The 25,394-nt window shown below is 37.7% G+C and overlaps 1 protein-coding gene across 4 annotated transcripts in view; it reads left to right on the forward strand.

The window, feature by feature from the left end:
- Positions 1–25,394, forward strand: part of COPS7A (COP9 signalosome subunit 7A) — a 39,121-nt gene that overhangs the window by 1,701 nt on the left and 12,026 nt on the right. For all 4 annotated transcript variants that reach the window (XR_011977033.1, XR_011977034.1, XM_072653804.1 and 1 more), the window contains exon 3: positions 5,639–5,714. Coding sequence is in view for 2 of the 4 variants with exons in the window: in XM_072653804.1 (XP_072509905.1) it covers positions 5,639–5,714 (76 nt within the window). In the remaining 2 variants the exon portion in view is untranslated. The remainder of the gene's footprint in view (positions 1–5,638; positions 5,715–25,394) is intronic.

The following is a 25,394-nucleotide window of genomic DNA, read 5'->3' on the forward strand; positions in this document are numbered from 1 at the left end:
TTTCTGTAGAAAGATATACAATAAATAGTGAGCATACTAACTTAATTTAGAGTTATAATTCTTTGTGTAAGTATTTACCATATACAATGCAAATACAAGCAAAAGTGAATGTTCTCTGATTTCAACCCAGGAGAACATTTTCAGTATAAATCCATTCCTCTTTATATGGTTCTACTTAACAGATGGTGCGTTAATTTTCTGTTCATATTTGTATAGTGTAGTTTTGTTTTTGTGTGCATGTGAGGAACAGTCAGGAGACCAGTTTGACTAGACTATAGAGTGCAAGAAGCCAGTAAGTAATATATAATAAGTATGGAAAAGTGGGCCAGGGCCACATTGTGAAAGACTTTAAATGCCAAAGAAAGGAATTAATATTTGATTGTGGAGAGAGTATGGAAACCTTGGAGTTTATTAACTAGGGAGTTGACAATGGTCAGACCTGCATTTGGGGAAATCACTGTCAGGTCTATGGAGAAAAGTTTGGAATGGGAAGACACATAAGTAAGGAGACTAAATAGGAGGCCATCGTAATAAGGCAGGTGTGTGTTCATCCTTCGTTGCTGAAGAAGACCATGCCATCAGAAAAATGATGACATGTCTTGCACTTGTCTTGTTTTGAGTGAGGGAGGGCTGTGCAAGTCACCAGCCTCACTTCTCCTTCAGAGCCATCTGAATCCAGTGACCAGATATTCATCAGGATGACTGGAGATAATAAGACTGGAATGGAGGAGGGTTCAGATGAACAATCTGAACTAGGGTGTTGTGTGAGTGGAAAGACAGAAAAGGACTTCAGAGATGTTGTAGAAATATTCTATAGAAATGACAGGATTTGGCAAGTTTGGCTATGTAAGGTAATAGGAAGAGTCAGGGATAATAATGAGGTTGCAAATCAAGAGATACCCTTACAGGGACTTCTACTAGAGGGGCGAGTCTGGACAGAAAGATAATGAGTTCTGTTTTTGATTGTGTTTGAGATGTTTGTTGGACATCTATTTGGTACCGCTTATTCAGTTAGTGGGGAGAGAATTGGGCTGAATGTATAGATCTGGGAGTCCTCTGCATGGAGATAGTAATTGAACCCATGAGAGTTGATGAAAGAAAATAGAGATAAAAGAGGCCCAGATCCTTGGGGTACACCACCTGTACCCCATTGAGTATGACATGGATGATGAATTGGCAAAAGTGTCATAGAAGGAGCAGTCAAGCAGTAAAGAGACTCATGCCATGAATATTCAGAGAGGGGAAAATATGGAGGAGATGGTGATCAGTAATGCCCAATACTGCCATCAAGAGGGATTAGATTGAAAAGAGAGAGACCATTAGATTTGGCAATTAAGAGTGGAGAGAGCACTTTCAACTGAGTGATGATGTGAGAATCCAGATTACAGAGGATTAAAGAGAGTAAAAGGAAAGGAAGTAGAGACACTGAGCTTTTTCTAGGAGTTTAGTTAGGAAAAGAAGTGGCATAGAATGATAATTATTGTGGATAATAGGTTCCAGTAAAGTTTTTTAAGGATGGAAGAGATCTGGTCATGTGTGGAAGCAGAAAACAGAACCAGTTGATATTAAAATTTAGAAAAAGATGATGAAAGTGGGTTCAATCTGCTGGAGAAGGCAGGAGGGAATGGGATTGGGGGTAAACATGGAGAAGTTGGTTTTGGTGAGAAAGGTTACCTTGTTTTCAGAATCTGGAGCAAAGGAAAAATGAGGGGGGATGATAAGGAGGGGTTGAAAGATAAGTTGTTAGATGATAGATATTTGTTGAGGGTTGTTAGATGGTAGAAAAGGAAGTTTTGGTAAATAACCATGAGGCAAGAAGTGCCTCAGGCACGGTAGGGGAGGAAGTGCTCTTGAAAGCTTGTAGAGAGAAGAGGTTTGGAAAAACCATTGTGAAGAGTGAGATAGAGAATAGGTTGAAGAGTAGTAAAAAGATTGCCTTGCTACAGTGAAGATCCAGTTTGGAAAAAAATAACATAAATTTGTAGTGGATTCAGTCAGCATAGTTGCAGTTCATTGAAGGAACTAAAATTGTTTAACCTGAAGGCAAGAAGACTGGGATTCTCTTCAAGAATTTAAGAGGGCATTGTCTTGTTCTGCTTGGCCCTAGAAGGAGATGTAGGAGCAGTGGGTAGAAGCTACAGAGAGGCATATTTAGACTGCATGTAAGGGAAATTCTCCTAACCATTGAAATTGTCTAAAATAGGTTATGGGGAGGATTGCTTGTCAGAGATATAGAGGAGATTCCTTTTCATTTAGGGGTTTAAATAGCCTTCTAATATTGAGATTCTTCGATTGTGTCCAACAAAAAAAATATCAAAATATGTCAGTCAGTCATTTATTAGGTACTCAGGGGCCAGGCGCAATGCTCTATGCTGGGGAAGAAAGGCAGAAGACAGTCCCTTCTCCCCAGGAGCTTACAGTCTAAGGGGGAGGCAGCACAAAAACAACTATATACAGACAAGATAACTGCAGGGTAAATTGGAGATATTCAGTAAAGGCACTAGCATTAGAGGGCATCCAGGAAAGGTTTCTTGAAGAAAATAGTGGTTTAGCTAGAACTTAAAAGAAGCCAGGGCAGCCAGAGGTAGAGATGAGGAAAGAGTACTCCAGGCATGGGGGGCAGCCAGTGAATATTCCCAGAATTAGAAGATGGAGTGTTTTGTTCAAGGAACAACAAGGAGGCCAGTGTTACAGAATTGGAGAGTTCATGGTAGGGAGTAAGGTATAAGAGGACTGGAAAGATAGGAGGATGGCAGGTTGTGGAGGACTTTGAAAAACAAATAGGGAATTTTATATTTGATTCTGGAGGTGATAGGGAGCCACTAGAGTTTATTGATTGGGGAGGAGTTAGGTAAGATGGTGAGGTGGTTAAGACATAGTCACATCTGTACTTTAGGAAGAATAGTTTGATAGTGTAGTGGAGGATGGTTAGGAGTGTGGGGAGTGGTCAGAGGTTGGGATACCAACCAGCAGGCTATTACAATAGTCCAGGCATGAAGTGATGAGGGCCTGTTCCAGGGTGGTGGCAGTGTCAGAGGAGGGAAGGAGTTGTAAATGAGAAAAGTTATGAAGGTAAAATCACTAGGACTTGGGGATAGATTAAATATGAATAGTGAGTGAGGAATAGAGGATGACACTTGTAGTTGAGAGGCTAAGGTGATGGTGTCCTTGGTGATATGAATTTGGGAAGTGAGAAATGATTAGGGTAAGAAAGATTAGTTGAGTTTTGCACATGTTGAGTTTGTGATGTCTACAGGACATCCAGTTTGAGATGTTATACAGTTGGAGGAGTCTGGAGATTAGGAGTGGTTAGGGCTGGCCACATAGATCTGAGAATCATCAAAATTGAAAACTTTGGAACTGATGAGATCACCAAGTAAAAAATACACAATGTTGCTAAAATCTAAATGGAATTAAAGAAGTTGGGTTATGTATAAAACTCCTTTTGTAGTGGGAAGAGGCTTTAGGCAAGGAGACCAGTTAGGAGGCCATTGTAGTAGTCCACATAAGAAGTGATGAGGTATCTGAACTAGGGTGCTTTGTGAGTGAATAGAAAGGAAAGGATCCTAGAAGTGTGTAGATAGAAATGACAGAATTTAACAACTCTTTGGATATGTGAGGTCAGTGAAAGTGAGGAGTCAAAAATGACAAGTCAAAGATGCAATAAGTTTGTAAATCTGGGTAACTGAAAGGAAGGTAATGTTCTCCACAGAAACTGGGATGTGGAAATAGAAGTAGGTTCTAAAGAGACCCAGTGATGGTGAATATAGAATAGAGGGCAAGGGCCCAATGGAAGCAAGACCTGCTCTGAGATTCTCTGACTCATTAGAACAGTAAAATCCCAGAATTAGAAGGGAGGAGGTTACCTAGTTCAGTTCCTCTGTCAACCAAGTGTTCATCTAAGCACTGCTTGAATATATACAGTGACTCATGGCCTCCATAGGCAGTCCATTCCATTTTTAAATATCTCTAATTAATCCTTTGACCAGGTTGGTGAGAGAATAAGTAAGATAGGCTTAGCTCTATAAAAATTCTAAATCAGCTATGGAGATTCCTTCCTTAGCCTGTCTTTGACAACATGGCACTTTGTTGTTTCATAAGGCAAGGTTATATATGTCTTGACCTATTGACCTTGTTCTTCTTATAATTAGAAAATCAGCCTTTGATGAGAAAATAGAAGGTTCCTTCCTTATGATTCACATATTATCCAGAATTCTCTGGTTTTCCCTGGAATTCTTAATCAGGATTACAACCATCTCAGCAGTAACTTTCAAACACCAACATTTTATTTAATAAATTTCAACCTATTTTTCCCCATATCCAAATACTGACCAACTTTTAAAGGAAAAAGAGAATATGGAGGTAGAGAATAAAATTTTTTGGAAGGGAAATATATTTCATTTTTGGTGCTTTCAACCTTCTACCCTCATCACATAATTTTGCCCCCTCTTGTTATCCTAGTAGGTACTCCACATGACCAGTATTCTAGTTTTCACATACACCATTTCCTCTTAGGTGTGTCTAGGTAAGGGCCCTGTGGGTCAAAATGACATGTACATCTGCCCCAAATTCTCATCAGGGAAACTGATGCATGGGTCACTAAAGCTTTGTAAAGGTAAGAGTGGTTGTCATCTTCAAGGGTTGATTGAACTTATACTGACATCTGTTTAAATGCGGTATCTTTTTAGACACAAAACAAAGATCATAAGGTCTTAATGACCATAAGTTGTAAATTGGTCAGGCTAATTTTTGGTAGAGAGAATGCTGTTGCTGTCTTCTGCCACTTGTTTTTCTATAGGGTGGAACTATGAAGTTTCATTCTACAACAATAGCAGTAAGCATTTATTGAGCTGGGCTTGTAGCTGACATAGAATCACAGAATTTCAGATTTTTGAGGGACCTTAGAAATCATCTATTTCACCCTGTGTTGAGTATGAATCTTTAAATAGTTATCTGTCAAAAGAACTCTGCTAATGAGAACTCACTACCTCTTGAGGCTGTCTATTCTACTTTTTTTCAGAGTTTTGGAGTGTTGGGCCCTCTGCATATGTAGGAGAGGTGTAAGAAGACATGATTCCTACCTCATGGAATTTTTAGAGATAAGCATATGAAATGACTAGAAAATAATTCAGTCAGTTTTGATGAAGCACCTACCTAAGTTTTTTGGCACTGTGCTAGTCCACTTGAGAATTATGAAGTAAAATATCTGCCCTTTAGGAGTATATGTTTAGAGAAGTGAAAGAACAATAAACACAGAAGTAGTAGTTAAGTAATAATAAAATGCAATGTGATTCAGTACTAGAATAAGTGATACAGATGGTAGGAATTCAGAGAAGGGGGAAATCAGCATGGGCTGCAAGATGGCTCCAGACAGAGAATGGGAATTGAATTTGGCCTTGAAGGGTAAGTAGGATGTAGATAAAAGGTAGACAAGAAACAATGTAAACAAAAAGAGGTAGGCAGGATGAGGATAGAGGACTTTGAGGACACTGATGAGGCTAGACTGTTCTAGTGGAGAGTATTTAATGGTAGTGGGAGACAAGGTTAGATAAGTAGGGTGGGGACAGATATGAATTCAAAGCAATGTTACATTAACAATTGTGGGTTGACTATTTTCCTGTGACCCTGTCTTCTCTAGCTGGCAGAGAGTGACTTCGCTCCCACATTCCGACTGCTCACAGTGTTTGCTTATGGGACATATGCGGACTATCTAGGTAAGCAGAAGGTCTGAGGTGATACGATGGGGTTATTGAGGGAGGGGGGACAGAGAAGCATAGTATTTCTTGGGAATATCCTGATGGAAATACATTCCTAGGTCACTGCTCAGTGTAAAACTTCTAGGGAACATTTATATATTATTTTGTATTCCATAGGTTTTTGTATATGCATTATCCTTTGCTAGACTTTAAGCTCCTTAGTGCTAGAAATGTTGTTTTACCTAAACTGTATCTTATCCAGTGCCCAGAACAATCCTCTGCATGAAGTAGGTGTTTAATAAAAGTTTGCTGAATTCAATTGAATTTGTTGACTAAGTGTATTAGGAGCCAGAACCTAGACTGACATCAGAAACTCAGGACTTGGACATTGGGGGATGGGAATTAGGGCCTTGTCTCAGCTTTGAGATACTAAATCCCCCTTCATAAGACCTGAGTTCCAACTCCAACACTTCCTAACATGGCTAACAGTGTTTTTCCTAGCTTTGTGACTATAGGGAAGTCAATTTCCCTGATCATGAATTTCTTCATCTATAAAATATGATAATATTTGTACTTTTCATTAGTAATAGTTGTGAGGATCAAATGAGAAACTTGTGCTTTTTAAAAATAATTTAATTTAATTATATGTATAGTCATGTAGAACAAGTTTCCTCAAATAACAAGAGAAAGAAATAGAAGAAAATATACTTTGATCTACATTCTTCAATCCATCAATTTTCTGTTGGAAGGTAGATAACATATTTCATAATGATTCCTGTGGAATTATGATTGGTCATTGTGTTGATTAGATTACTAAATCTTTCAATTGATTATCTTGACATATTGTTCTTATTGTATAAATTGTTCTCCTGGTTCTGCTTACTTCACTTTTCATCACTTCATGTAAATCTTCCCAGGTTTTTCTGAACCCATCCCCTTCATCATTTCTGACAGCATAATAATATTCCATTACATTCAGATACCATAACTGGTTTAGCCATCTGAACCAGTTGATGGGCATCTCCTGTTTCCAGTTCTTTGCCACCATTCAAAGAGTTGCTATTAATATTTTTATACATATGTGTCGTTTTCCTCTTTCCTTTGTTCTTTTTAGCATGAGACAAAAGGTAAGTACAGCTTAATCACTTCTTGGGCATAGTAGCAAATTGTTTTTCATAATAGTTGGATTACTTTACAGTTCCAGCAACAGTGCTTATTTTCCCATGTGCATCTCAACATTTCTTATTTTCCTTTTTTGACATATTTGCCAGGCTGATGAGTGTGAGATGGTACTTCAGAATTGTTTTAATTTTTGTTTCTCTAATTAAAGATTTAGAGCGTTTTTTCATATAACTACTGATAACTTTGATATGAAAACTGCTTGTTCATATGCTTTGACAGTTTATTGGTGGGGGTTCTTATTGTTGTAAATTTGACTCAACATTTTAAAAATGAAACCATTATTAGAGAAAATTGCTACAAAGGTTTTTTTTCCTTAGTTTTCTAGTTTTCTTCTAATTTTACCTTCATTGGTTTTGTTTTTGCAAAAACTTTTTATGTAATCAGAACTATTCAGTTTACCGCTATGAACCTTTCTATCACTTCTTTGGTTATGAATTCTTCACCTATGCATAGATCCCACAGGGAACTTTTTCCATGCTTCACCACTTTGCTTATGATATTACTCTTATGTCTGAATCATGTACCTATTTTGAGCCTGATATATGATGTGAATATTGATACTTTCTGCCAGACTACTTTGCAGTTTTCCCAGTTGTTGTCAAATAATGAGTTCTTGCCTCAGTAGCTGAGATCTTTGGGTTATTAAATATTAGATTACTGGGTTTGTTTATGTTTGTATATTGTATGCCTAATCTGTTGTGTTTCTACTTCGTTTTCGAAGACCATGACATCAGGGAAATGATAATATGACTTGAAGTTGACTTTGATTTGAGTGAGGAAGGGCTGTGCAAGGTCATCAGCCTTACTTTCTCCTCTAGAGCAGTCTGGGTCCACTGTCCATGTTGAGGTCAGGGAACCATAATGTTGAGGTTTGGGGTGCTTGGGACCCCAAAATACCAACACCTTGGGTTTTGCCTGAATGAATTCGACCTAATCCTTCTTTCAGCCAAAGTAAAATAAAACCAAGTTTATTAAATATTTGCCATATTGGGTTGACTCTTAAGAAGCTTCACCGTTTGTGATGCTTGTTGGGCCAGATAGAATCTGAGCTAGATTGAATCTGAGCCAGATTTGAATCTGAGTACCTTCATGGAGACAAGAAGGATCTTATATACAGAAAGACTGTGGGAGGGATCTGGGGGTGGTCTAGTACTCTGGAGAGATGGGAGGAAGGTATTAGGGAGGATCTTGAGGAGGAGTCTAAGGAGGATCTTGATGGGACTAGGGTAACTAAAGGTCAGAACCAAGAGAGTGAGATTTTGATGTGATCAAGGGTGGGAAACAACTTCCCAAAAGGAGGCAATCGGGAGGTAACAGACCCTGGAGGCCTAGGGTAGGAAGGGTAATTTATAGAATCAAGGATGGGAAGCAGTCAGAGGCAATTGGACAAAGTGAAAATGAAAGGCTTATGGCCTCAGGCAAATTCCAGATCAAGTGGGAAGATTCATGGAGAGTTCCAGGGGGTTGTTCTCAGAGTCTGTACCCCATCAGCCATATTCATCAGGACAACTTGAGATGTTTCAGGATGCAATGGAAGACCCCGACCTTTTTAGGCTAAAGCCTTATCAGTTTCTCACTTTGAGTGAGGTAGCACCCATTCAGTGAATAGGCCTCTTTGAGAAATGAGTCCCCTTTTAAAAAAATCTCACTGGGAGGGGAAGACCCTTAGGGTTCTTGGTCAAAAGAGAAACAGTTACTATTGACACGTATTCTGAGCCTGGATGGCCCAAAATATAGCCATTATGTGATGCTTGGGCAGAGACCTATTATGATCCAATCTGTGAGCTCTAGAATGAAATGGGTTTAAGGATTGGTCTTTGAGAAAAGAGTTTTTTTATGTCTTTCCCTGATGGTAAGCATTGTTCTTCCTCATCTGAAAGGATGGGAGAGGATATCTGTTCACCAAGAAAGTAACCTTCTATAGTCTTATTTCTTCTCCCCCCTCCTTTTTTTTGGCATTTTCCCAAGCAGTTACTTGACTTTGGGGTCCTTTGTCAAGAGTAAGGTATACTCTGGGAATCTGTAAGATCACAGTTCTTCCAAGATGGCACAATCAAGTATGTACACTGGTCTGGGAGATTTTTGTGCACAGAATCTTAGCAGAGTTTCTTCTCCACAACCACCTGGCCTCCAGTTCCACCAAGCCAGCACTGGGGGCTGAGATTCAGATAAGCTGCATGGGCAGGGCTGCCATTCAGTGTGAGATAAAGATCAGCTGCTTCAGGGTCTCTACGCAGCTGATCAGGGGTTTTTATGATCCAACCATGGATGCAGGCTGCTGTAGGGGCTGCTGTGGGAACTGCTGCCACCTGCCTGATGTGGCCTGTGCAGGGCTGCTGCCTGAGGCCGGAGCTATGGGAAGGCCCTTCTCCCTTCCTGGCCAGCTGAAAAAACCCAGTCACTGACCTTTGGCGCCTATGGGTTGAGGGATCTGTGAACCCTGCTACTGCGACTGGGGATTCGCCCCCGAGGGCTGTTCTTGAGCTGCCTGGCCTAGGCTGGACTGGGCTCCACTCCACCTCCCATGCAACAGATGTTTCACATGGGCCTTTCAGGTCACCCTATGCTGGAAATCTCCTCCACTCTGTTGTTCTCCACTTCTGCTGCTCCAGAATTTGTTGAGAGTCCCTCTCTACAGGTATTTTATGGGTTGTGTGGGGCGAGCCTCCATATGTGTGTCTTTCTACTCCGCCATCTTGGCTCTGCCCCCAGTCTTTGAGAAAAGAGAAGGAAGAAAGAAAAATACACACACACACACACACACACACACACACACACACACACACACACACACACACTTACGAAGGAAGGAAGGAAGGAAGGAGACAGGAAAGTAGGGAGGAATCTAGCTAGTAAATCAAAGTTAACTGGGCAGTTTCCAGCCATCAAAATTTACCTTCCTTTGGAGAGGAGAGGGAGCGTGAGAGGACGAGCTGAGTTACCCAACTGTTTGGGTTCCCATTCAGGCAGCGTGGACTACTAAACCTCTCTTTTTCATCTGGTACTAATTTTTTTTTTTAACTACTTCAGTTTTATAGTATAATTTGAGATCTGGCACTGCTAGTATCCCTTCCTATTTTTTTTCATTAAAATTGTTAGAAACACACTTGACACTGTAAGGTATCAAGAAGAATTTATTACAGCAGAGTTCAGAGGAATTGAATGCCTTGGCCCAAGTGGACTGCAACCCTCTTGTCAGGAGGAGGGAGAGCTGGATACAGAAGTGAGATTGGCTTTATACTGTTAATTCAGGACAGATCTTCCCATCAGGAGATGGATTGGTCCATTCTGCATTAGGCTACCATCTTCTCTACTGTCCACTACATAACTACCCTTGAATGTGATCTCCCCTCCCAAACATGCTTTAACATAGGACCCATGGTCAGAAAATGGAGGGGTAATTTCATGTGGGGTGTGTCTGCTTATATGCATGAGGTTCATTCAGCAAGTGCAGTGAAGGAAAGCTTTCTCCCAGTTATTCTAGGTCATTTTTCCCTGACTAGTTTTAGATTTGGTCCCCCCCTTTATTAAGAACTTGGTAGTTTTCTGAAGGCCACTGTCTGTCTCCTGATTGGTTGAGTCCACCTGCAGTCTGCTAACTTTCTTATTATCTGTCTTATTCTCAATGACTTCATCAACTAGTAACTGTGGAAACTTAACTTTTGGCTGTCTCTCACAATACCTTTGATATTCTTGACCTTTTGTTCCTCTCGATGAATTTTGTTATTTTTTTCTGGCTCTGTAAAGCAATGCTTTGGTAATTTGATCAGTATGGCACTGAATAAGTACATTAATTTAAGTAGTATTACCATTTTTATTATATTGGCTTGGCCTACCTATGATCAATTAATATTTCTCAAGTTACTTAGGTCTGTCTTTATTTGTATGAAGTGTTTTATAATTGTGTTCATATAGTTCCTGTGTGTCTTTGTAGGTAAATTCCCAAGTATTTTATGTTGTTTGTAGTTATTTTAAATGCAATTTCTCTTTCTCTTCCTTCTGGGTTTTCTTGGTAGCATATGTGGGTTTATTTTGTATCTGCAACTTTACTGAAGTTGTTCATTGTTTTGATTAGTTTTTAGTTGACTATCTAGGATTTTCTAACTAAACCATTATATCATTTGCAAAAAGTGAGAGTTTTGTTTCCTCATTGTCTTTGCTTATTTCTTACATTTTTTTCTTGGCATATTGCCATAGTCAGCATTTTAGTACAATATTGAATAGCAATTGTAATAACAGATATCCTTACTTCACCCTTAAGCTGATTTGAAATGCTCTTGCTTATCCTCATTATAAATAATGCTTATTCTTGGTTTTAAATAGATATTTCTTGGCATTTTTAGGGAAAGTATCAGTTATTCTTGTGATTTCCACTATTTTAACAGCACTGGATGTTGTATTTTTTTTGAAGACTTTTTCTGTATCTATTGAAATAATCATGATTTTTTTATTAATATGGTCAGTTATGCTTTTAGTTTTCTTAATACTAAGCCAGCCTTGCATTCCTGGTGTAAATCTAGCCTGGTTTTAGTGTATGATCTTAGTGATATGTTGCTATAATCTCCTAGCTAGTGTTTTATTTAAAGCATCCGTATTAATTAGGGAAATTGGTTTTCTTTCTCCGTTTTAACTCTGGTTGGTTTAAGAATTAAGACCATATTTATGCCATGAAAAGAATTTGGTAGGACTCCTTTACCTATTTTTTCAAGTGGTTTATGTAGTTTTAGAATTAATTGTTCTTTAAATGTTTGGTAGAATTCACTTGTAAATACATCTGATTTTGGTGTTTTTTTCTTGGTGTGTTCATTTGTGGGTTTTTCCATTTTTTTTTCTGAGCTAAAGTTATGTAAGTATTCTGTTTCTTGTTTGGTTAATTTGGGCAGTTTATATTTTCATAAATATTCATCTATTTTATTTAGATTGTAAGTTTTATTGACATGTAGTTAGATGAAATAGCTCCTAATAATTGCTTTTATTTCATCTTCATTGATTGTGAATTTACCTTTTTCATTTTTGGAACTGATAATTTGGCTTTCTTCATAAAAAAATCAAATTAGCCAGTGGTTTATGTAATTTTTTAAACTTCTAGTTTTAATTATTCATTCAGTGATTTGTTAAACTCTCAATTTTGTCAAGGTCTCCTTTGATTTTCAGGATATCTGTTTTGGTATTTAACTGAGCATATTTAATTTGTTGTTTCTCAGTTTTCTTAGTTGCTTGCCCAATATATTGATTTGTTGATGTACATGCTTAAAGATATAAAATTTCCCCTAAATATTGTTTTAGTTGTATCTCACAAATTTTCTTATGTTGTCTCATTGTTGTCATGTTCTTTAGTGAAACTTTATTTTTCTATGATTTGTTATTTGATCCATCCATATTTTAGGATTAAGTTATGGAGTTTCCACTTCTTAATCTATGCTTCAAGCTATGCTTTTAAAAATATTATTCTTATTTAATATAAGATACAGTAGATGGGCAGAGTTGATAAAAATTAAAAGCACCAGAAACAGATCTAATCATTAAATCAATAGCTTAAGCACTTTAACAGCACCAAAAAAACAGAGTATATACAACAGGGCAAATGAGACCCTCCTGTGCTCACTCACAAGCTGAAAGCCTCAAGACTGAGAGCAGTGAACTTGCTGCTCAGGGACTGAATCTAAATGTCCCTGATTCCTCAGCTGTGCAAAGACATGGCTTCAGTAGTCCAAAAGGCTGTATGGTGGGAAGACAAAGGAGGCTGAAATCGATCGGGACTTCCAGGTCTGCTCCCTCTTCTTCTTTTACCTAATACAGGGAAAGGAACAACAAATTAACTAATTAAAAACATTATTGAAAATAATTTTTATTGTATTACAGTCAGAAAAATATACATTTAATATTTCTGCTTTTTTTGCATTTGTTTCTGAGGTTTTTATGCCCTACTGCATGATTAAAATTTGCGAACATCCCATGCACAGCTGAGAATAGGTATACTACTTTCTGTTCCCATTCAGTCTTCTCCAGAGAAGAATTATATCGAACTTTTCTAAAATTCTATTCATCTCCTTAGTTTCTTATTAATTTTATGATTAGATTTATCTGGGTCTGAGAGGGATAAATTGAGGCCTCCCCCATTATAGTTTTACTGTCTATTGTCTCTTGTAACTTACTTAATTTTTCCTTTAATAATTTAGATAATATACTATTTTGTGCATATTATTAACTCATTAGCTGTGGTACCTTTTAGTTTCCCTGTCTTCTCTTTTAATTAGATCTATCTTTGATTTTGCTTTATCTGAGATCATGGTTGCCATTCCTGCTTTTTTACTTCAGCTAAAGCATAATAGATTTTGCCCCAATAACTTATTTTAACTGTAAATGTATCTTTCTGCTTTAAGTGTATCTCTTATAAACAACATATTGTTGGATTTTTCTTTCTAATCCATTCTGCTAATCCTGGGTGAGTTGGTCCCATTCACATTCACAGTTATGATTACTATTTCCCTCCATTCTATGCTCTTATGCTTATACTTCTCTTTTTTACCATGTCTCCTCTCTGAGTCTTTTTGACTACTGACTGCTGCCTCCCTTAATCTGTCCTTCCTTTTATTCTTCAGCCCTTTCTCTTAACCCTCTTCACTCCTTTTTCCCTGTTAAGCACAATGAATTTCTGTACCCAACTATATGTATATGTGTATCCTTCCCTCTTTGAATCAGTTTAGATTAGCTCTTTGCCCAACAGCCCCTGTCACTGTATAAACTCTTCCTTGTGCACCATATTTATAGAGATGATTTTCCTTATTCTCCCTTTTTGTCTCCTCCAGTGCATCTCTTTTCCCCACCCTTCTTTTCTTTTTCTGAGATTATTCAAACATTATAGAGCCACAACCAAGTCTTATAACTAAACTTTTAGAATTCTGGTGATGATAAAATTCTGAGGGAGTTACATGTATCACCTCCCCATACAAAAATGTAAATAGTTCAACCTGGTTTAATCACTTATGATTTCTCACTTAAATATATTTTTTTTGTATTTCTCTTGAGTTCTATATTTGAATGTCATATTTTCTATTTAGCTCTGGTCTTTTCATCAGGAATATTTCAATTCTCTATTTCATTAAATATTTACTCCTGTTCTCCCCTCACCCCCCCCAAAAAGAATTATACTGTTTTACTGGGTAGGTTACTGGTTGTAATCTTAGATCCTTTGCCTTCTGGAATATCATATTCTAATCTCTCCTTTCATTTATTAGATGGCTGCTAAATCTTGTTTGTTTCTTACTGTGGCTCTTGAATTCTTTTTTTCTGGATGCCTGCAGTATTTTCTCCCTGACCTGGGAGCTCTGGATTTTGATTATAATATTTCTGGAAGGTTTTTTTTTTTTTTTCCTTACATGGGGTGACCAGTAGTTTCTTTCCATTTCTTCTTTGCTCTCATGTTCTAACATATCAGAGCAGCTTTCCTTTATAATTTCTGGAAATTATTGGTGACTTTTTTTTGTTATTGGGCTTCAGGTAGTCCAATAATTCTTAAAATATCTCCTCCAATTTGTTTTCCAAGTCTTTTTTTGTATATTTACATTTTTTTTTTCAGTCTTTTGACTTTATTTCATTTTTAAAAATTTCTCATCAAGTTAGTAACTATTTTCTGGCTATTTCTAGTTTCCGAGAAGTTATTTTCTTCAGTGAGTTTTTTTCTAGATCATTTAATATTTTTTTCCAGTTACAGATAAAAACAGTTTTTAGCATTTGTTTTTGAAAGTTTTGAGTTGCAAATTCTCTGAGACAAGCCACTTTGATGTAGGTTATACATGTGTAGTGTTGCAAAACATTTCTATATTACTCATGTTGTGAAAGAAAACACAACCTTCCCCTAAAAAAAAAAAAAAAAACCAGGAAAAAAATTTTTTTAAATATGCTTTCATCTGAATTCAGACTCCATCAGTTCTTTCTCTGTAGGTGGATAGCATTTTTCATCATAAATCCTTCAAAATTTCCTTGGATCATTTAATTGCTGAGAATAACCAAGTCATTCACAGCTGATCATTATGCAATAATACTGTTATTGGAAACAATGTTCTTCTAATTCTGCTCACCTCACTTTGTATCAGTTCAGGTAAGTCTTTCCAGGTTTTTCTGAAAACATCCTGCTTGTTATTTCCTATAGCACAATAGTCTTCTGTCACAATCGTATAACACAGCTTCTTTAGACATTCCCCAACTGAAGGATATCCCTTCAACTTCCAATTTTTCGCTGTCACAAAAAGAACTGCTATAATTATTTTTGTACATATAGGTCCTTTTTCTTTGATCTCTTTGGGATACAGACCTACTTTTGGTATTTGATTATGCAGTGTTTTATAGCTCTTTGGACATCGTTCCAATTTACTCTCCAGAATGGTTGGATTAATTCACAACTCCATCAGCAATGCTTTAGTGTCCCTGTTTTCCCACTCCCTTCATCATTTGTCAGTTTCATTTTCTGTCATATTAGGCTATCTGATAAGTGTGAGATGGTACCTCTGAGTTGTTTCATGTGACTACTGGTAGCTTTAATTTCTTTACCTGAAAATTGGCTGTTTATATCCTTTGACCATTTATCACTTGGTAAATAGCTTCTATTCTTATACATTTGACTCAGTTCTCTATGTTTGAGAAATTTGGTTTTTATGAGAGAAACTTGCTGTAAATCCTCCCCCACCTTCCCCCAGTTCTCTTTTTTCCTTGTAATCTTAGCTATATTGGTTTTGTTTGTGCAGAAATTTTTTAATTTAATGTATTAAAAGTTCTGCATTTTATATTTCATATAGCTTTTATTTGATCATAAATTCTTCACTTATCCATAATTCTGACAGGTAAACTACCCTATGCTCCCCTAATTTGCTTATGGTATCACCCTTTATGTTTAAATCATGTACCCATTTTGACCTTATCTTAGTATATGGTGTGAGATGTTGTTCTATACCTACTTTCTGCCAAACTACTGTCCAGTTTTCTGAACAGTTTTTGTCAGATATTGAGTTCTTATCCCGAAAGCTATGATTTTTGTGTTTATCAAATATTAGATCACTGTGGTCATTACCTATTGTGTTTTGTGTATCCAGTCTATTCCATTGATCCTTTTCTGTATCACATTATAATATATGTAGTCAGTATCACATTATAATACAGTTTGAGATCTGTTTGAGATGGTTAGATCATCTTTTTTCACATTTTTTCCCTATTAATTCCCTTGATATTCTTGTTGTTTTGTTCTGCAAGATAAATTTTGTTATTATTGTTTCTAGCTCTATAATATAATTTTTGGTAGTTTGATTGGTATGGCATTGAATAAGTAAATTAATTTAGGTAGAATTGTTGTTTTTAATATATAAGCTCAGCTTACCCATGAAAAATTAATAATTTTGTAGTTGTTCAGAACTGATTTTATTTGTGTGAAAAGTGTTTTGTAATTGTGTTTGTGTAGTTCCTGGGTTTATCATGGCAGGTAGACTCCCAAGTATTTTATATTGTCTACAGCTATTTTAAATGGAATTTCTGTCTCTTGCTGCTGAACTTTGTGGGTTATAGCTTTGTTTCTAGTGATTTTAATAGGAATGAGTGTTGTATTTTTTCAAAAGCTTTTTCTGCATCTGTTGATATAATGATATGATTTTTGTTAGTCTTATTGATATAATATTGATATGAATTGATGTGGTCAGTTATGGTGATAGTTTTCCCATTCTTTTTGTTTTTTCTAATTATTTTTAGTTTTTGACATTCAGTTCCAAGTTTTCTCCCCATCTCTTCCCTCCCCTCAAGATATATGCATTCTGATTACTCCTTTCCCCAATCTGCCCTCTCTTCTATTACCACCCCCCCCCTTCTCTTTTCCACTTCCCCTCTATTTTCTTGTAGGGCAAGATAGATTTCTGTACCCCACTATTTGTATGTCTTATTTCCCAGGTGCATGTAAAAGCAATTTTTAACATTCATTTTTAAAGCTTTGAGTTCTAACTTCTCTCCCGTCCTCCCTCCCCATCCACCCTCATTGAGAAGGCAAGTGATTTGATATTGGTTATACATGTGTAGTCATGTAAAACACTTCTATATCAGTCATGTTGTGAAAGATTAACTATATTTCCCTCTATCCTATTGTGCCCCCCCATTTATTCTATTCTCTCTTTTGACTCCCTCCTCAAAAGTGTTTACTTCTAGTTACCCCCTCCTCCCATTTACCCTCCCTTCTATCATTCCTCACCCTCTCGCTTATGCTCTTCTCTCCTACTTTCCTGTAGGGGAAGATAGATTTTCATACCCAATTGAGTATTCATATTATTCCTTCCTTACACCAAATCTGATGACAGTAAGGTTCACTGTTTCCCTCTCACCTTCCCCGTCTTCCCCTCCATTGTAAAAGCTTTTTCTTACCTCTTTTATGTGAGAGATAATTTACCCCCATTCCATTTCTCCCTTTCTCCTTCTCCTAATATATTCTTTTCTTGCCCCTTGATTTTATTTTTTCTCTTATTTTTTATTTTTCATTTTTAACACAGTTCATATCATATAACACAATTCCAACATCCGGTCAGGTGATATTTCTTTTAAAGCGTTTACAATATAGACCACAAATGGATTTTTTTTTAACGTTAACCAACTGAGACACATAATAACTATGTATGCTAACTTCATAAGCCCTTGACCTAATTGTTTCCACACATTACTAAGAATTAAAGGACCCTAACTTATTGTTGTTGGTCTAAAGTCCTAAGCCTAATAGCTTAATTTTAGACTTAACCTCTGATGTTCCCCTACCAACAATCTATAATTTAATAGATCTGGTATTAAGCTTACAAACCTTTTGACTATAGGAAATTGCCACTAAGAGTAGGGATATTGCAGGGAAACAATATCTCCCTATCTTCATGTCAGTTCCAGGGAGGAGTAGATTGTCAACTTGCATTCAGTCAGGCTTAGAGTCTGCCAGGTGTCAGTAGAGAAATTGAGTCAGGATAATCCTACCTCAGCCCAGGCTGAACAAACACTCTCCAACCCTTCCCATGAGATCACCTCTTTCAGTTCATACCAGCATCTTACAGGCTTACTGGCATCATGGATTAGAGGCTCAGACCGCCTTTGTTGCTATCCATACCTGGAGTGAGACTCAGAAGGACAGTCACTTAATAGTCCCATAGCATCTTAAAATAGCAGGTTCCAATAACCAGGTTTCAGATATGACTATAATTTCACATTGACTAAGGAACATCTTTTGAGGCAAGTCTTAAGTGTCTTACATGCCTTTCTATGCCTGTTGTAGTTCCTTTTTAAAGACAATCATAAAATCAAATTTACCATTAAAACCTTAACTTTTCCATCATTGCCAAATTTTACCCGAAGTTACCTGCGTCTAGGAGACTTAGACTAAAATTCATTTCCCCAAACTAAAGATGTCTCTGATTTAGTCTCAATAATTAATTCAGTCAGTTGTTTTAATACTAATTGCTTTTACATCACTTTGTAACATGTCCAGTTTTTCTCCCCATCTCTCCCCTCCCCCCACCCCCTAATACCTTGCATTCTGATTACCTCTTCCTTCAATGAGCCCTCCCTTCTATCACACCCCACCCTTCCCTTATTCCCCTTTTCTCTCTTTTCTTGTAGGGCAAGATAAATTTCCATACCCCATTACCTGTGTTTCTTATTTCCTGGTTATATGCAATAATAATTCTCAGCATTCATTTCTAATACTTTGAATTCCATCTTCTTTCCCTCCCTCCCTCCCTACCCATCCACATTGAGAAGCCAGGCAGTTCAATACAGGCTATATATGTGTCTTTTTGCAAAAGACTTCCATAATAATCATGTTGTGTGATAATAACTATATTGCCCTCTATCCTACTCTTATCTCCCCTTATTTTTTTATTCCCTCATTTGACCTTGTCCCTTCCCAACATGTTTAATTCTAGTTACTCCCTTCTCCCCTTTGCCCTCCCTTCTATCATTCCCTTCAGCCCACTTGTCGCCTCCTCCCCTACTTTCCTGTAGTATAAGATAGATTTTCATACCAAATTTAGTGAGCATGTTATTCCCTCCTTAAGCCATATGTGGAGAGAGTAGCTTCACTTTTCCCCTCTCCTGTTCTCCCTTTTCTCCTCTATTGAACAAGATTTTTCTTTATCTCTTTTATGAATTATAGCCTGCCCCATTCCATTTCTCCCTTCCTCCTCCCAGTATTTTCCTCCCTTACCTCTTAATTTTTATTTTATATATATTTTTTGTGGATATCATCTCTTCTGATTCAACCTAGCCTGTACTGTGTGTATACATGTGTGTGTGTGTGTGTGTGTGTGTGTGTGTGTATGTACAATCCCTCCACCTACCCAAATACTGAGAAGAGTCTCAAGAGTTATAAATATTTTCTTTACATGTAGGAATGTAAACAGTTCAGCTTTAGAAAGTCTTTTATGCTTTCTGTTTCCTGTTTACCTTTATAAGCTTCTCTTGATTGTTGTGTTTGAAAGTCAGATTTTCTATACAGTTCTGGTCTTTTCAACATGAATGCCTGAAAGTCCTCTATATCATTGAATGACCATTTGTTCGCTTGAAGTATTATACTCAGATTTGGTGGGTAGGTGATTCTTGGTTTTAATTGCAGTTTCTTTGACTTCTGGAATATCCTATTCCCTTATTGTTAAGCTGCCAGATCCTGTGTTATCCTGATTATATTTCCACAATACTCGAATTGTTTCTTCCTAGCCGCTTGCAGTATTTTCTCCTTGACTTTGGAACTCTAAAATTTGGCCACAATATTCCTAGGCATTTCTCTTTTTGGGTCTCTTTCAGGAGGTGATCAGTGGATTCTTTCGATATTTATTTTGCCCTCTGGTTCTAGAATATCAGGACAGTTTTCCTTGATAATTTCATGGAAGATAATGTCTAGGCTCTTTTTTTGAACATGGCTTTCAGGTAGTTCCATAATTTTTAAATTGTCTCTCCTGGATCTATTTTCCAGGTCAGTTGTTTTTCCAATGAGATGTTTCACATTATCATCTATTTTTTTCAAACTTTTGGTTTTGTTTTCTAACTGCTTGGTTTATCTCATAGTCATTCATTTCCCTGAACTCAGTTTTCTCTTTCAGAGAACTATTTTGTTCAGTGAGCTTTTGAAACTTCTCCTCCATTTGGCTAATTCTGCTTTTTAATTCCTCCTTCTCCTCATTGGCTTTTTGGACCTCTTTTTCCAGTTGAGTTAGCCTCTTTTTCAAGGTGTTATTTTCCTCAGCATTTTTTTGGTTATCCTTTAGCAAGCTGCTAACTCACTTTCCAGGATCTTCTATTGCCTGAGCCCAGTTTAAGTTCATTTTGGAGGCCGGGGTCTTAACTTCCTGTGACAGTAAGCCTTGTTCTTACTCAACCAGAAGGATGGGAGGAGACACCTGTTCACCAGGAAAGTAACCTTCTATGGTCGTATTTTTTTTCCCTTTTTTGGGCATTTTCCCAACTAGTTACTTGACTTCTGAATCCTTTGTCAAGAGATTAGACTCAGCTGCTCGGTTCCCCTGGGTTTTGGGTGGGGGCAGGGCCATCACTCAGGGCTGGGGTTTAGATCAGCTGCTCCCTAGCGCCAAAGGCTTTAAGCTGAGTTGCCTGAACAATGGATCCAGTTGCTTCCTGGCCTCCGTAGCTGCCTACAGTCTGCTGCTGCAGCCTTTGCTGTAGCCTGGTGCTATTGCTGGAGAAACTCTGTTCCCTCTCACCCAGCTGGGAAAGCCCTCCCCCACTGACCTTTGGAGCTTTCTTTGTCGCTTGTGGGTTGACTGATTCTTGATGTCTCATAGAGTCCTTAGCTTCTACATGCCCAATTCTGATTTTTAATAGATTGTTTGCTTCAGTTTACATTTTCATCTCGTTTTCCATCTGTCCAATTGTTCCTTTTAAGGAGTTATTTTCTCCAGTTAGATTTTGTACTTCCTTTTCCATTTGTCCAATTTTCCTTTTTAAGGAGCTGTTTCTCTTCAGTGAATAATTCTTTTTTTCATATTTTTAAAATCATTACCCAGTTTTTTTTCTACTTCTCTAATTTGACTTTTAAAATCCTTCTTGGGCTCTTCCAAGAATGCACTTTGGGCTTGAGACCAATTCATATTCCCTTCTGAAGTTTCAGATGGGAGTACAATCTCAATTCTGACTTCTTAGGTATTCATCTTTTGGTCCTTGTCCCTATAGAAGGATTCTATGATCTTCTTTTCTGGTTTGCTTCCTGCTCATGATGATCACCTTTTTCCTGGCTTTTAAAGTGGATCTCTGCTTATGGGGCACAGGCGGCTCTGTTCCACAATTCTTGTACTTAGAACTTGAGGCTTTGTGTACTGTGGCCTCTGGTTCCTTTAACTAGAAGCTAAAATGCTGCAGCTTACCTGGTGCTGACATGGCTGGTGTGCCAAAGCAAAGGTCAGGTGAATTCTTTCTGAGTTTTCTCAGAGTTACCCTGGAGCTAGCTGCATTAAGTGTGGGGGAGGGGTGGTCTAGCCACAGGAGGTCTAATCTGAGATACAGCATAGGCAAGTTCAGCTTTTGGTGAACCCGTCTGTGCTAGTATCTTACCAATTCCCCTAGTTGTGCTGAGGCACACCTTGGGTCCTGGTGTTGGTGATTATGGGCTCCACCCCCCTGGGGCTCAAGATCTCCTCTTGGCTCGCTGAGGTGGGGCTGTCTGGGACAGCTTTGGTTCTGCACTGGTCCCCTTCAGCTATAGCAAGAGGAACCCCTCCCCTTTGCGATTTTCCTTTTCTTTTGGGCTAAGAGACTGTTTACTCGTTTGGCTGATCTCACTGTTCCAAGATATTTCCTGGGGAAATATTCTCTGGGTTTTTCAAGGTCAACAAGGGGAGAGGGATAGCATTTACCGATCACTCCACTATCTTGGCTCCCAAAAGTTCAAGTAGGTGACTTACAGACATTTAATCTGTGGGCCAATAGTCTAAGGAGTGACTGCTGCTGTGGTTCTGCAGTTCTCTCTTCCTCATTTCCATTGGACTCCTGTCCTGGGCTGATGTGTTTGAGAATCAGCAGTGCTTTAGACCACCTAGGGCTTCCTGCTCGGCTTTGCTATGTTGGGGTCTGCGCTGGTGCAGCCTGCACACGCTGTGCTGCTCCAGCCATGTGCAACAGATCCTTCCCATCAACCTTCTAGGCTGTCCTGAGTTGGAAATCTGCCACACTCTGCCTTCTATTGGATTCTGCCACTCTAAAATTTGTTCAGATTCTCTTTTAGAGATATTTGAAAGAGTTTGTCTTAGAGCTTAGGTGAGTACTTGCTCTCACTCTGCCATCTTGGCTCTGCTACCTCAAATTGTTTCTTTCTGGCTGATTGCAATATTTTCTCCTTGACCTGGGAACTCTGAAATTTGGCTACTATATTCCCAGGAGTTTTCCTTTTGGGATCTCTTTCAGGAGGCGATCAGTGGATTCTTTAAATATCTTTTTTACCTTCTGGTTCTAGAATGTCAGGGCAGTTTTCCTCGATAATTTCTTAAAAGATGATGTCTAGGCCCTTTTTTTTGATCATGGCTTGCAGGTAGTCCAATAATTTTTAAATTGTTTCTCCTGGATCTATTTTCTAGGTCAGTTGTTTTTCCAAAGAAACATTTCACATTGTATTCTATTTTTTCCTTCTTTTGGTTTTGTTTTATGATTTCTTGATTTTTCATAAAGTCATTAGCTTCCATCTGCTCCATTCTAATTTTTAAGGAATTATTCTCTTCGGTGAGCTTTTGAACTACCTTTTCCATCTGGCCAATTCTGCTTTTTAAAGCATTCTTCTCTTCATTGGCATTTTGAATGTGTTTTGCCATTTGGGTTTAGCCTTTTTTTTTTTTTTTTTACGTTTAATCTGCATTTTTAACATTTTCTTCATCACTTTCTTAAGTGTAGGCAATCAACAAAACAATAAAGAAAGTCCTGATTTGGAAGGTTTGCTGATTTCTAAGGTGTGACTGTTCACACTGAAAACTTAATAATCTGCTAAGAAATATGAGCTGACCCTGGCATAGCCCTTGAGAGTTGGAAAGAATCTTAAAGATCACCTGAGTCGGCCTCTTAACTGAAGCCCAGAAAGTCACACAGCTAAGAGGCAGAGCTTGAACCCAAACCCCAAGTGTTCTGACTGCAAGTCCATGACAACCTCATATTTAGAGCCAATATCTAAGTTCTGGTAATATTTGATATTTTCTTCAAAATGTAAATGAGTCTGCATTCAATGTCTTTGATCACAAACTGTTTAAGCATAGTAAGCAACGAATCAGGCTTGTGCTAGAATAACAATAGCTAGCTTTTGTGTAGCTTTGTAGTTTGTAAAATATTTTACATATGCTAACTCATTTGATCCTCACAGCAGCCCTGGGAAGTGGGTGCTGTCATTATCACCATTTGTGGTTGTTTAGTCAGTTTCAGTCATATCTTGCTTCTTGAGACCCTAGTTTGTTTTTTAAGGTGTTATTTTCTTCAGCATTTTTTGGGGTCCCCTTTAACAAACAATGATTTTTTTGCATTACTCTCATTTCTGTTCCCAATTTTTCCTCCACTTCTCTTACTTGATTTTCAAAATCCTTTTTGAGCTCTTCCATAGCCTAAGGCCAGTTCATATTTTTCTTGGAGGCTTTGAATGTAGGAGCTTTGAGTTCATTGTCTTCTTTGTGTTACGTTTTGATCTTCCTTATCACCAAAGTATGATTCTGTAGTCTGACTTTTTTTTTTTCCAGTTTTTGTTCATTTCTTCAGCTTTTTATTTGACTTTTGAGCTATTTGTCAAGGTAATTCTCTGCTTCCAGTGGGGATGGGGGAGTGCTGCCAGCTGTTTGATACCCCCACAATCTGTGGTCCTAGAGCTACAGAAACAGCCACTGTCACTGCTGCTGCTGCAGTTGCCACAGGCTCCTCCACTCTCTTCGCTGCCCTGGGGCTGAGACTGGACTGCACTACTCTCTCACACAGGTCTGACAGGTTTTTTCCACTGATCTTCCAAGTTGTATCCTGCATTTTGGTGTCAAGAAATCTGGAAACTGCCACAGCTGCCAGTGATTCAGTCCCCCTGAGGGTTTGTTCACGTCGTATTTGTCCGAGCACGGCCTATGTTGGATTGTACTACTATCCCAGCCTGATGTGATAGATGCTTCCCATCTGTCTTGGGATAGAGATTTGATTCACACCATCATTTTGTGGGTTCTGCAGCTCCAGAATTTGTTTAGAGTTATTTTTTGCAGTTATTTGGTGGGGTTTGGGGGAGAGCTCAAGTAATTCCCTGCTTTTACTTTACCATCTTGGCTCTGCCTCTCCTAGTTTTCCCATTTTTGAACTAGCCCTGCATTCCTTGTATAAATTTCACCTGGAAATCATTTATGATCTTTGTGATATATTACTGTAATCTCCCTGCTTGTGTTTTATTTAAAATTTTTTTATCTCTTGCTGCTGCGCTTTGTGGGTATTATATAGAAATGCTGATTATTCATGTGGGCTCATGTTAGATCCTGTGCCTTTGCTAAAATTATAAATTTTTTTCTTCAGATACATGTTTTTATTAAGCATGATACCTATCTCAAACCTATTTTTTTAAACTTGGGTTTCTATGAGTATGTATATTTAGCTGTTAAGAATTTGGAGTACATTACTGACCTAGGAAGGAAAGGATAAATTCTAAATCAACATATATTTATTGTTTGCTTAGCATGTACAAAGCACTGTGCTTGGTATTATGGCACAAAGAAAGGGGATGACATGGTTAATACATTCAAGAGGCTTAGAGACTAATTAGGGGAAAAAGCCTATACTATATGGTCATAGATTTAGAATGAAGTCAACTAGGCCAACTCTTCCATTTTATAGTTGAGGAAAATGATACATGATAGATGAATAGATAGAATGATTGATAAATATAGACAGAGTATTTATTCAGTGCTTATTGTGTCTAAAGCACTGTGTCATATAAATGACCTAAAGATTTCATCAGTCTTGTGATATATGTACAATTTTAAGCTGGTTAAGAATTCATAAAACCTACATCAACTTCCCTTACCCCACCTCTATCCATTTTTTCTCCCATTTAATAATTGTATTTTATTTTTTTCAATTACATCTAAAGATAGTTTTCAGCATTCATTTTTATAAGGTGTTGAGTTCCAAATTTTTTTGTCCTTCCCTGATACCCCCTTCCCAAGATAGCAAGCAATCTGATATAGGTTATATATGTACAATCATATTAAACATATTTCCACACAAAGGGGGAAAATCCCAAGAAAGAAAATACAACAAAAAAGTGAAAATATGCTTTGATCTGCATTCAGATTCCATAGTTCTTTCTCTGGATGTAGATGGCATTTTTCATCATGAGTCTTTTCAAATTGTCTTAGATCATTGTATTTTGAGAAGAGCCAAGTCTATTAGAGTTGATCATCACACAATGTTTTTGTTTTGTCGGAGATCAGGATTGCTACCCCTGTTTTTTTTACTTCAGCTGAAACATAATATATTCTGCTTTAGCCTTTTACCTTTACTCTG

Source organism: Notamacropus eugenii, chromosome 3 (assembly GCF_028372415.1).
Source record: "Notamacropus eugenii isolate mMacEug1 chromosome 3, mMacEug1.pri_v2, whole genome shotgun sequence".
Taxonomy (NCBI): Eukaryota; Metazoa; Chordata; class Mammalia; order Diprotodontia; family Macropodidae; genus Notamacropus; species Notamacropus eugenii.